The 13,607-nt window shown below is 23.5% G+C and overlaps 3 protein-coding genes across 3 annotated transcripts; 1 reads left to right on the forward strand and 2 right to left on the reverse strand.

Annotated features, from left to right (window-relative positions):
* Positions 1-1,113: 1,113 nt before the first annotated feature.
* Positions 1,114-7,981, reverse strand: LOC128963196 (uncharacterized). The gene is made up of 5 exons (XM_054309694.1): positions 6,579-7,981; positions 4,918-5,094; positions 1,700-1,987; positions 1,302-1,417; positions 1,114-1,119 (listed from the first exon to the last, which is right to left on the reverse strand). The coding sequence occupies exons 1-5, from the start codon at positions 7,966-7,968 to the stop codon at positions 1,114-1,116; spliced, it is 1,977 nt and encodes a 658-aa protein (XP_054165669.1). The 5' UTR covers positions 7,969-7,981.
* A 709-nt stretch (positions 7,982-8,690) lies between these two features.
* On the reverse strand, positions 8,691-9,717 carry LOC128963387 (soma ferritin-like). The gene is made up of 3 exons (XM_054309890.1): positions 9,603-9,717; positions 9,362-9,521; positions 8,691-9,270 (listed from the first exon to the last, which is right to left on the reverse strand). Exons 2-3 carry the CDS (start codon positions 9,470-9,472, stop codon positions 8,860-8,862), a joined length of 522 nt encoding a protein of 173 aa, XP_054165865.1. The 5' UTR covers positions 9,473-9,521; positions 9,603-9,717; the 3' UTR covers positions 8,691-8,859.
* A 2,196-nt stretch (positions 9,718-11,913) lies between these two features.
* On the forward strand, positions 11,914-12,912 carry LOC128963197 (zinc finger protein 471-like). The gene has a single exon (XM_054309695.1). It carries the CDS (start codon positions 11,914-11,916, stop codon positions 12,910-12,912), a length of 999 nt encoding a protein of 332 aa, XP_054165670.1.
* The last annotated feature ends 695 nt before the right edge of the window (positions 12,913-13,607 follow it).

Below are 13,607 nucleotides of genomic sequence, written 5' to 3' on the forward strand. Positions count from 1 at the left end.
TTTGCTTATAAAAGTAAAGTAATTGAAAAATTCTGTATATTATTAATACTGTATTAACTAATTATTGTAAAATACAGATAGTTATTACATAAATAAAATTTATAATAATAATAATGATAATAATAGTTAATAATTTATGACACTAAAAAAAATTATATACAATTTAAAATTTATAAAATTTATTTATATTTAATATGTAAATTACATAATGTAATAATAGTAATTAAAATATAGTATAAGTATATATTGTATATTAACGACACAGATCCGATACAATTAAATAATTATGAATGAATGACTTAAAGTTGAAATCAAATAAAACAATATATTGAATGATAGCTGATAACCCGAAATAAGCCCACAAACTTTATATTAAATTATATTATTAAATAAATAATTTTTTTGATCAATTATAAATAAAAAACCTATTTATGATATTATAATTTATTATTATGATTTCTAATTGTTTCATTATCTATAGCAGTGATCAAAATTAAACTTTATAAAACTAAATTGTACAAATAAACTAGTACATATTAAATGAGTAAGTGTTAAGTGTTTGTTTAACTTACTCACTGTTTGTTATAAATTATGATAATTACTATTAAATATCTGTTAAATTAGTTATGTTATATATGTATCACAAAGTTATTATGATAACACTTAATTTTGATCACTGATCTAAAGCGATAAGATAGTTGCCTAACAATATTGTTATTATCAACATTCAAATGCATCGGATCTGTCGAATTTAACGATATACACTAGTAGTATATTAAAAAACAATTGATTAAACAGTATATTTATTCATACATTTCAACAATTTTTAACAATAAGATGATAATTAGTCCAAATAACTATAAAATATTTAAAATAATTTTTTATTAATGTTTATATTATTTTTATATTAAATATTTTTTTTTAATTCTTACTTCAAATCCTCTAAAGTTATTAATAATAAATGATTGCCAACAATAAAAACCAATTTTATTTAGCGATATTCTCTCTAATGTTATTAATATCTATAAAAAATTTATTTAAAAAGAAATGTAAAATATAAATAAATAAAATCAAGATATATAAAAATAATATTAATTTAATATTACCTTTAGATTAAACCTAATATAAAATTTATAATTTGAACAAAACAACAACGAGTTTAATAGGTTTGATGTATTAATAGGTTCATAATAGACACCGTTAGATATGTGTATGATAAACATAAATAAAATTGTATAGTCAACTAGGTAAATTGATAATATAATTTTGATTACAATTGACTGTATATTTCCCATGAATACCATATACAATAGCATTGATATTATGGATCCCAGAGATAACCATAAGAGAGCCAAAAATTTGGACCAATAGATACCATTATAATCATTGATCTCATTGTAGACTGTATTCAGTTTCCCTATAAGTTTCGATATGTAAATAAATTTACATTTTATTTCACAATTTATTTGACGTCGAATATTGCAATTAATTGATTTCATTTTATTAATCAAATAATAGGTTATTATAAAATAATAGGTTGATTGATAAAATATTATGTTAATAGCATAGTGAATCCAAACAGCCATTTCAATAGCATGCATAAGACCAAACATAAAAAATTGTAGCATGGTAATTTTTCTATTATAACTGACCAGTACCAATAGAAATGTTACCATTGGAATCAATACGGTAGCCATACGTGTGATTAATAACGATAGTTTGCAAACGTATCGCAATCGTACCACTGTATGACTATCACTAATACCGCAACTGTCGGGTGTGACCACACCGGCCATCACTTGAAGCACACGAAGATCAGTGCATGAATTAGCCGTAGTATAGTTCAAGTAATTGATTAGTTGTGAACCAAATAATAGTATTCCCGATAGTAAACCAATAGTATTGACAATGTTTCCGCTATTCATAAAATAGTCTAAATCTCCGATAATTATTCGACAATTAACCGTACGATTCAAGTCATAGAAAACTATTATATAATTGCGAATAAAATGTTGTAATAGACAACAAAATACTAGAATTGGATTATAAAATAGTTGTCTATTGAAATGATAAATAGGTTTATATAATGAAAGACCAACTCTATATAAATGACTATCGGCTCCCGTAAGGCATAACTCAGGCGATAATAGTTTTGTTGAATCAAACATTTGTGACATTTTATCTCAACTTTTTAAAAATAATATGCTTTAAAATTTTGAAAAATATTATTAACTATGATAATTTATATTTTATGATATATACAATAATATAATCATCTAATAAGTTCAATGATATAAGTATTATTAAAGTACCTGTATATTTGAATATAAATTATTATATTATATCATATTAATACTGTATAATCAATATAAGTTATATACTAATAACATGTGTATATAATTATATCTAAATATTTGAACAAATATTGTTTAAATAATAGTTATACAGAATTATATTTATAGAATAAGTTTTATTGATGTAATATATATTGAAATTAGTTTTTTAAGTATTGTTTTTAATTGTTAGTAATAAGTATAAAATAATTATAAATGATATTAATGCCTATTAATACTTATACATTTTTTCCACTAATTTATACTATATATTTATAAAACATTAAATAGTAATTAGTGTTTTATAAAATATTAGTTTATTTTTTATTATAAATTTAAAAAACAAAATTATTATTGATAAACACAATATTTATTAATTTATAAAAAATGAATATATTATTAAAAAATAACCAAAATTATTATTATATTTTGTATGATATATAAATATACAGTATATAAGTACAGTATCTTAAAAAGTAATTTAGTAAAAAAACAAACAAAATAATGTAATCAATATACAGTATTAAAACATATGTTTAGTTGTAATACTGTCTGCATATCCCTAATAAAACAGGTGTCAGGTGTGAGTAGATCTGCCATAACTTGAAACACAGTAGATGACTGTAGAAACAAGTTGATCAGTGTTGACAATACAGTAATTATCGCTCAGGTATCAATTATTGATATAATGTTAGCCCAGTGCTACTGCACCGACAAACGCACCAATCATATTATCATAAAATAATTAGGTTTATATAGTGTGAGACTAACTCTATAGAGATGACTATCGACTCCCGTAAGGCATAGATCTTGTGATAAAAACTTTTGTGAATTAAACTTTTTAGACTTTATTTTAAAATTAAAACTCTGGAAAATTAAAATTTATTAATTAAACAAAATTGCCTTACAGTAGACTATTATATAATAATTATTTTTTGTTGTTAAACTGTTATTACAGTTTTGTAACTAAATATTTTTATAGTATTATTTATATTACTAATTAATATAATTATAATTACTATTAGATGAAAATTGATCTAAATTATGTAAATTATGTTAAAATAACTTATTACATAATATACTTTATATATATAATTACTAATTAATTTTTATTGCACCTAAGTAAAAATTAATTAAAATTTAACTAATAATATTTATACTAGACCTTAGAAAAAATGACTTTTATATTAATTATTTTGTTTGTTTTAAATTAATATCAAAATATTACAATATTTCATAAAAGATAACATTTAAATTTTAAAAATTTAAAAAACTAAACATTAAATAAAATAATTAAAAACAAAAAAATATAGATTATAAAACATTAATTCTAATTATTTATTTAAAAAAAATTATATATTATATGCAACTTGTTATGCAATTGTTTAAACAATTTATTAAAAATATATACAAAACATGATTATACATGTTTATTAATGACTTAAAAACATAAAAATAATCAAATTAGACTTTAATTGCTCTAATTATTTAAATATTGTAATAATCATATTTTCATTGAATATTTAACATAATATCATAAATATCAATAAATATTATTTCTAAATTTTAAATTTTAAATATTAAATGTTTTTTAAATTTTGACATTTTATATTGATTAATTTAGAATATTTTTAAGCTTTAAAAAATAATTAATAATAACATGTAAAAAATAATTAATAATAACATGTAAAAAATAATTTGTTATTAGAATTATAATTTTATATATTTATAAATTATAACAAACTTAAGTGCATTTAAAACTCTACAATATGCATAAACAATATTGCAATCGATAATATTATCTAAATAATCAAAGAAAGAAAAAAATTATTTAAAAATTATGTATTAATATATATAATAAATAAAATATTTAAAAAAAAAACATTACTTCATATCCCCGAAATCTATTAATAATAAACACTTTCCAACAATAAAACCCAATTTTATTACATGATATTCGACCCAATATTATTGATATCTATAAAAAAATTGATATTAAAAAATACTGAAATATTTAAACTTAAACAATAATAATTTTTTACTTTAAATTTTAACATTAATGATTTTGTCATTTTTGAACAAATAAATGAATTCAATAATTTATATGTTATGAACGGCTCAATAAATATATCATTTGATAATCCAATAACAAAAAATATAAGTATTGAAAAATTAATTAGAAACAAAAATGTTAATATTCTGATAAATGCCAATTCAATTGTACCATAAAATGTCAAATATGTTAGCAATGCTATAATAGAGCTAATTGTTAGCCATAGGAGACCCAAAAATTTGCGCCAATAGTTGACATTATATTCATTAATTTCATTGTAAACTGTATTCAATTCAAGTATGACTTTCGACATTTCATTTCTAGATTTTTGAATTGAATTAGTATTTAAAATAATTACAATTTGTTTGTTTATTGATTTCATTTTAATTTTTAAATAATTAGTTATTATGCAAAAATAAGTTGCCTGATACAATATTGTTGTCAACGTATAATATGATATGATTGCCCAAATAATAGCGTGTGGTATACCAAAGATTATCAGTTGTATCCAGGTTATTTTAGATTTGAAACTTATCAGTACCAATACCAATACCAGAAAACCAATAGCATTAGTAGTGAATTGTGTTATAGCTAGAGATCGTTTAGATATTTGAAGGACTCGTAACACTGTTTGCATATCCCTAATACCGCAGATATCGGGTGTGACCACACCTGCTATCACTTGAAGTATACGGAGATCAGTGTTTGCTATACCCGAGCGATAATTAGTATAATTGATATATTGCGAGCCCAATGCTAATGCACCGACAAATGTACCAATTAAGGCACTAATCATATTGTCATTCATAAAATAACTCAGATCACCAATGTATAATCTGAAATTATTTGACATCAATTCATTATAATTATATACTATTATATTACGAGTGAAATAAACAAATTGACAAAAAACAACAATAATTGGATTATATAATAGATGTCTATTAAAGTTATAAATGGGTTTATTTAGTGAGAGACCAATTCTATAGAGATGACTATCGGCTTCCGTAAGGCATAACTCTCGCGGCAAAAGTTTTCTCGGATTAAACTTTTTCGACATAATTAAAAAAACTTATAAAATATGTAAATAAAATATATTACTGTATTTTATTCACTATTTATATAAACTGTGTATAATATAATACTAATTTTTTATACTGTAATAATTTTTTACAAAGGTAGAAACACAGTAATAAAGTTATTACAATTTATTAGTGAAATTGCTAATTAACTGAATTATCTTACTGTAATATTTATATTATTAATTTTTATAATTATAATTATTATTTGATAATATAGACTTTGGGAATATAGAAAATAAATTATGCAATAAACTTATTATTATTTTATAACCTTATAAATAATTAGTATTAGTATTAGCTAATACTGTATACATAAAAATTTCTATATTATATACTCTATTTACTAATTAATTTTTATTGTTGTTAAGTTAATATAATTTGTTTACTGTGTGATATATTCACTAATTAATTTTTATTAATGTTATGTTAATATAGTATAATTTGTTTACTGTATGATATACTATATTTACTAATTAATTTTTATTACTGTTAAGTTAATATAATTTATATACTGTATTATATAGTATTCAACAATTTTTTAGAATATAATTATGGCATTTTATTTTAATGATAATAATAAAAATTATAATTCATAATGCTTATTAATCACTTAAAAACTATTAAATAATTAATTACTGTAATTTATTGAACGTTCAAATTATTCATATTATTTTAATAAATTGTATGCATAAATATCAATAAATATCTACTGTTATGTTTAAATTTCTATATAATGTATTAAAATCGCTTTAATTATATCAGTGTAATTAATAATATAATACTGTAGTTTAGTATATTTACAAAAAAAAATATTTATTTTTAACATTAATAAACAGTAATTTTTGATTAGTTGATTCATAGTTATAATGTATTATTAATGAAATGTTAAAAACTTTAATTTATTATTGTAAAATTACTAAAAAACTAATTATTAAAATAAATGATTATAAAAACATTTAAAATTAATAAAACAAAATATAGCATAAATAGGAATTTTAAAAATTATAAATAGATAAAAAAAAGATATTTATGAAATGATATTTATAAAAAAAATTGTAGAAATAAATGTTATCAAGATAAAATAAATAAATCATAAAGCAAATAAATGACCATGTATAAATATATTTGAAGGAAATCTATAGGAAATAAAAACCGATGTAATGTTTGCCTGTTTACGGATCAGCTCATCAGTGATAACATTGACGGACACCGGCGGGTGTAGACAACCGTATAGGCGAACGGCGCGCAAATGTTTTAGTTTGGCCAACGATCGCATTGTCTGTGCCGTTAGACTACAGTCTCGGAGATCGAGATACTGTAGTCGCGGCAGTTGGAGATGGATATCATCGAAAAATTTATCATCAATTGGTATATCTGTGGCGTAACAGCGTAGAGAAAAATGTGTTAATTGTGGCAACTTTTTCATCGACGACTTTAACAGTGGATTCATGTTTTGACTCATATTTTCGACTGAAGTGATAACATGAAGATTAAGTTGTCTTAATCGGTGCATATGTCGGGCTATTGTATCGATCAGACGAGTAAATAGTGTGTCGTTTATATTGATACCGTCGACAGTAACCGACTTCAGTAGTGGACAGTTGGCGCCCATATCGCGGATCAAATCAATAATATAATCGCTGTGAATATATTTGGGAAACTGTCGAAAATAGGATCCTTGCGGTCGTAATGTTAATTTGTTTAGTAACCGAAACCGTGACAACAATGCTGCCAATGACGGTATTAGCAGAAAATTTTCGTGAAAGTCTAGTAATTTTACCGATAATGCCGTAATTTTCTGGTCATAATTGGCAACGAACACCGATAAATATTTCAAATATTGTGTCGACACTTCCAGACTAACCGATCGCAGTGTCGGCGGTAAAATCCATGTGAAGGGATGTCGTGTTTCTTCGCAAAACTTGTGGGCGTCGTAATAGTATGGCGCCAATGATAGCTTCTCCAGCGATTGGAACCGTTGGATGTGTTTCTTACCAAACCATTTGTTGATTGGCTCATAAAAGATGTCGATTTCAAACGACTTCAACTGTACGGCAAACGTACGGAAAAAGCGTTTGACATACGACCGGCTCAACGAATCCATGAGTCGACCGCTGCACTCGCTGTTATAGCCAACGGTCAAGTGTTTCAATCGGTGACAGTGTTTGATCATCAGATACATGTAATAGTTGGTCAAATCAGGTAAATACTTGTAGTCCAATACAATACGTGTTATGTTTGGACACTTCTTGACGATAGCCTCAAACAGATGGACATCTCTGTTGAGTTTCTTTAGTCCAAAATTTTCCACCAGTTTATCATCAAATCGTAAATCTGTTTGTGTGTCAAACAAAACTCGACGAAACTGACGACTGAGAAATTGATGGCGAAATTTGGCATCAATTGGCAGATAAGACAGTATTAGTTGAGCCAAATCATCACCGAATCGGCTAAACGATTGTCTGGACATTAATTGATTACTAGTTATTGTTGAACTCATAATTAAGTATTAGTTGTTTTAATAGTTAATAAAAATTAATTTTTAAAAAAACTATATATAATAAAAACTTATATTTGTTAAAAATAAATAAATAAAAATTATTAATAATTAATATTAATATTAATAAGACAATAACATGCCGTTTGATTTGATTTTATAAAATAACTGATAATATATAATATAAATAATAAATAATAAAATAAAACTGGTTTTTATAAATTAAATACCGTATATCATATGTCAAGTTTAAAAACAATGTAATGGTATATTAATATGTATTTTTAGTGTATGTATTAATAATAATAATAATAATAGGATTATTGATATACATGTATTATTAAAGATTTTAAGTTATTTACATACTGTTGAACGTGTAATGTAGATCATGTTGAGTTTTTATAAAAACAAAATTATAATTTTATATGTTAAATAAAATAATAAATAAACAAATTAATCAACTAAATAAGTTAATATAATTAAATTATTGCTATAATTATTATATTTTTTAATTGAAGTTTTTTTATGTCTAATTTTTATAAAATATTATCTTTTTTAGCACAGACTGTACTGATTAATTATTTATTTACGAATTTTAAATATAATATAATTTAATTAAAATGATAATCTATTTATTTCTTTAAAAATTTTAAATAATTTTTAATTAATTCCAATTATCATTGTTTAGCATAAAATAATACTTCAAATAATATTTCAAATACAATATATCTTTATTATAAGAACCCAAATAAAAATCCAAAATATAATCTAAAATATATAATAATTAAGACATTATGTATTACTTATGTAATACTGTATTAATAATGTCATAAATTTTATATATAATATTAATAGCCGTTTATTAGAGAGGGTGTGTGTGTCGCCTGAATTTGTTTAGCCGAGTGTCTGTTTGTCGAACAGGTACTCTCCGAGTCCGGTGCCGACACGTTTCAAATTAGTAATATGATCGCCCAGTTTCTTGATATCATCTACCTGTTCGTGCAGGAACTCCGACTCAATAAAATCGGTAAACTCCGGATCATTATTACGGGCGCCGATAGCTTGCAAGTCCAACAGTGCCTGATTGACTGTCTTCTCCAAATCAAGTGAAGCCTCGATGGCCGACTGCGGTGTCCAGCCATCCTGTTTAACAGGTTTGGCTATATCCTTGAGCACAATACGACCGCCCCGTTTGTTTTGGTAGTCCATAAACTTGCGGGCGTGATCCCGTTCCTCAATGGCCCGCGACTTGAAAAATGAATGAAAACCTTCCAGTGCTATGTCATCGCGATTGAAATACCAGGCCTACATGTATGAAGTAATTGGACGATAATTTTTTTATGAATACTAAATTTAGATATTGTGGGCTTATGTATACACTATTCAGCTAACATACCAGTGACTCGTACACATAGCTGGCATGTAGTTCCAGATTGATTTGCTTGTTAATGCCGGCTTCGGTATCATGATGGAAATTTTGGCGTACCTGGCTCACTTTGCTAGACATTGTTGTTTGCTAAATTTTGTTGTTGTTCAAAATTGATCCCAAAAAAAATCTAATTATTTAATATATTAATTTAAAATACAGTTATAAAAATTTTAGTAATTAGTTTAAGTTATTCAATAAATTAATTTACCGTATATTATATAAAACAATTTAATAATAGTTTTTTTTATAAATGTGATGTCCGTTCAAACACTGTTGACGCTAAACATCAAAAGCTGTGAATGACTTTCTAACTGTTAATAACTATCTTTTTATATAATTTTTTATGTTGTCTAAAATAGACAATTAATTAATTGTATAACAATATTATTGATAATAATTGCATTTTAATCTGATATTAATGTCAACAAGTATCATATGTTGCAAATTACATATACATATCACTGATAATTAGTTAATTGATTTACAGGTAATACAATATGAGTCTAAACTATATCTTTAATTGAGTACTTGTTATTATAATAATTTATTACTATATCATCTTCAATTGGCTCAGGTAGTTATAATTGACAGTATTGCAGTGCAATGTTAATTTTAATATTGCAGACTCCAAACATAATTTTCAAAATAGTCAACAAGTTGTCCAAGCTAACTTATCCTATCTTGATCATATATTGCAATAAACATAAATACTTAAAATTTATTTAACAAAAATCATATGAGTATCTATGGCATAGATTCTAAGCTGCTTTAATATTTATAGTAATAATAATTTAATTGAAAAATAAATTATTTTTTAATTTTACAAAAATTAATTATCTAATAATAATTGTAACAATTTGAGTGAGTATTGGAAATAAATCAAATAAATTAATATTATTATAAATTATTTAATGAGCAGTTTTATAAACTTTAAATTTTAAATATTAATACATGTCATAGAAATTATAATAAAAAGCTAACTTAATATAAAATACTTAAATTAAAATTTAAAAAAATTAATTAAAAAAATGATTATACATAAAATTGCATTTAATTAAAAATTAAAAATATTTTTTTTAAATTTATTAATTTGTAAATATCAATTTATTACAATAGTAATTTAATTAAATTTTACAATACATTGTTAATATTTAGATTATAACGTTATTGATTGTATGAATACTACTAAATTTTATATATTTGACTTACAAGTTAGTAAAAACTGTTTGATTATATTCAAAACCAAAACAATAGTAGGCGCACCAGGTGGTGACACCTATTATTTTAATTTTATATTATTAATTAATTTATAAAATATTGTTTTTATAATATAGCATATAGATTTATCATAGTTATTATACAATATATAATAATATTATATATATATATATATATATATATATTTATGCTATTTTAATGCTATTTCATATTACACTTTAATAACTTTTTTATTTTTTAACTTAAATAAACAAATTTGATATCAAAGTTTATAAGTCAATAAATAAAATTGCATTAATTATAAATATACAAAAAGTATTTTCGTGAAATCAAAACTTTAAATATTATAATGGCATCAAAAATAATATGTATAATAAGTATGTAAAAATAGTCTATGCTTTGTAAAAACTTCAGGCCCCTATAGTCAGTATGGCTCATAAGCATTAAACACTAATATTGCGCACATATACATACACTACTGTGTTAGTGGGCGGCCATTCATTGTTTTGGTTTTGAATATAATCAAACAGTTTTTTATTAAAGTATATGTTTGAATATTAATAAAGGCGCTTAAAAATACTGTACATTGACAATTAATAATATACACAATAATTATATTAATGTTATTATATATATATATATATATTTATGCTATTTTAATGCTATTTCATAGTTATATATATATATATATATATATAGTAATAATAATTAATACTTTTATTCGTTTAGTAATTGGTATAGTTTTTTAATTGTAGATAAATCTAATTTATTAATTAAATTAATTTAATTTATTTACACATAATATATGAATACTAGTCTTACTTATTATTATTTTTAGTATAATATACAAATTTATGAATTGGTACTTTTAATTACTATAATTTATTATTTATTATCACATATGTTATAACTTTATAAAGGGTACTAAAATTACATATTGATTTACACAATGTTTTCAATATGACAATGTTATGGTTTGCTAATACATGTATGCAATGCTTTAAGTGTGTAATACTATGGAGATGTGGCTTATAATGAAACATAACTATTATATGCGTTAAATTAAATTATATGTATATATCATATTAAATCTATGGTTGATATATGTTTTTATGTTATACATACAAAAAAAACTGGTAAATATCATTCAAATATATATTATACAATGCAATGTGTGTTTGTTATTACAATATTTACTATTATTTTTTCAATATTATTACAGTATTTTTTATTTAAAAAAACATTTAGATATTTATCATATATGTATTGATTAGGGCCGGGGGTGGGAATGGGTTGATATAATGGTTGTCCATAAATGTAATTTGTGTCGAAGTAATCGATTGTTTTCCTATAGACGACACCTAATCAAACACAACTGGGAAGTACACTATCAGTGCAATTGGTGTCAGAGACAGTTCAACAGTTTATCGGGTCTTGAAATACATTTCAATGTTGTTCACGGAGGACACGCCAGTGGTCAACATAAATGTAATTATGAAAAGTGTGGCAAAAGTTTTAAAAAATTGAAACATTTAAGACAGCATATGACAGCTGATCATTATAGTGATGATGACGATGATGATGATGATGATGATAATGTTGTTGATGGTGATGATAGTCAATCACCATCAGTACAATCACTGCAACCATCACCACCAATAGCACCGTTATCTCCCACAAGCTGTCGATTTTGTTTAGTACGGATGGGAAGCAAAAAGAAACTGAAGAAACATGAACGACAAGCCCATCACTGGTGCAAAGTATGCGGTGACACGTTTGCCGACAGCCAGTCACTGGCCCGACATCAGGATCCGCATCATATGCGTAATCAACACAAACGTAAACGAAAAGATCCCCGTACGAGATTAGCCGTGTTGGCCAATGATAATATTGTACTACAACAGCAAGAGATGTCCTACACATGTGGCGCTCCGGGATGTGGCCAACAGTTCAGGCAAAAAGTTGACTTTTATCGACACAAATACAGTATTCATATTAAATTTATTTGTAATTTTGGCGATTGTGACCAACAATTTCCGACACACAATGAAATGATTGTTCATAAAACTGTTGAACACTACAAATTTAAATGTGATTATATCGGCTGTACCGATGGTTTTGGTGATCAGTCAGCGCTCGAGTATCACAAACGTGATAAACATAACTTCGAAAAATGTGATTATTTTGGTTGCAATATGTGGTTCAAAACGGAGACTGATTTGTCTCATCACATGAACAGTCATTACGGCGACAATTGTTATGAATTGCTGGTCGAGTCATACATTCAAAAGGGGCCGTAGTTTTGAAGTTTTTTTTCTTCACAAAATTGTTGTTAAAATTAATTGAAAAATAATATAAATTTTTTATGTGTCAAATTATATAATTTTTTTAAAACAATAAAATAATTTATTAACTAATCAAAAAAAAGTATTAACGAATTTTTATAATAAAGTAAAAATATGGAAATATATATTACAATAAAATCTTTGATATTTTCAATGAATGTTATATTTTTAGGGCAATAATTTTATTTATCTTATATTTTTTTAAAAATTCTAATTTATATAATTTTTTATATATAAAACAAATATAGAAACTATTTTTTAAAGTTTAATATTCAGGAATTTAAATTTATTAATTTAATTAATCAATGTATTGTTTTTAGAAAGAATAAATTTTAAAAAAAATTTCAATAGTTATATAATTATAATAATAAATCCTGAATTTTGATTATATCCTGAATTAATTTAAAGCTTTAAAATAGTACAAAATAATTAATTATAACAATTTTTATTATTTATCAAAATTAAACATGTATTTAATACAGTATTTAGTACTGTAAAATATTGTAAATCTATTTATTAAAAAAAATGTTATATATATTGTATTAACTTAAAAGCAATGAGTATTAATGAAAATTAATTTGTAACAATATTGTTTTTTATATATAAATTGAATGTTAAATTTAATATAAATAAATTTTGATAGTAATATT

The sequence above is a fragment of the Oppia nitens genome, unplaced genomic scaffold, assembly GCF_028296485.1.
Source record: "Oppia nitens isolate AA-2021 unplaced genomic scaffold, nextdenovo-longstitch-racon4-pilon3 scaffold7_pilon_pilon_pilon, whole genome shotgun sequence".
NCBI classification, from domain to species: Eukaryota; Metazoa; Arthropoda; class Arachnida; order Sarcoptiformes; family Oppiidae; genus Oppia; species Oppia nitens.

Coding starts and splice junctions, on each gene's coding strand:
- LOC128963196 (XM_054309694.1), bottom strand. CDS start 7,968: ATGAGTTCAACAATAACTAGTAATCAATTAATGTCCAGACAATCGTTT. Junction 5,095..6,578: donor TTCAAATATATTTATACATG/GTCATTTATTTG, acceptor GCTCGGGTATAG/CAAACACTGATCTCCGTATA. Junction 1,418..1,699: donor ACTATCGTTATTAATCACAC/GTATGGCTACCG, acceptor CGAAACTTATAG/GGAAACTGAATACAGTCTAC.
- LOC128963387 (XM_054309890.1), bottom strand. CDS start 9,472: ATGTCTAGCAAAGTGAGCCAGGTACGCCAAAATTTCCATCATGATACC. Junction 9,271..9,361: donor GCTATGTGTACGAGTCACTG/GTATGTTAGCTG, acceptor TCATACATGTAG/GCCTGGTATTTCAATCGCGA.
- LOC128963197 (XM_054309695.1), top strand. CDS start 11,914: ATGGTTGTCCATAAATGTAATTTGTGTCGAAGTAATCGATTGTTTTCC.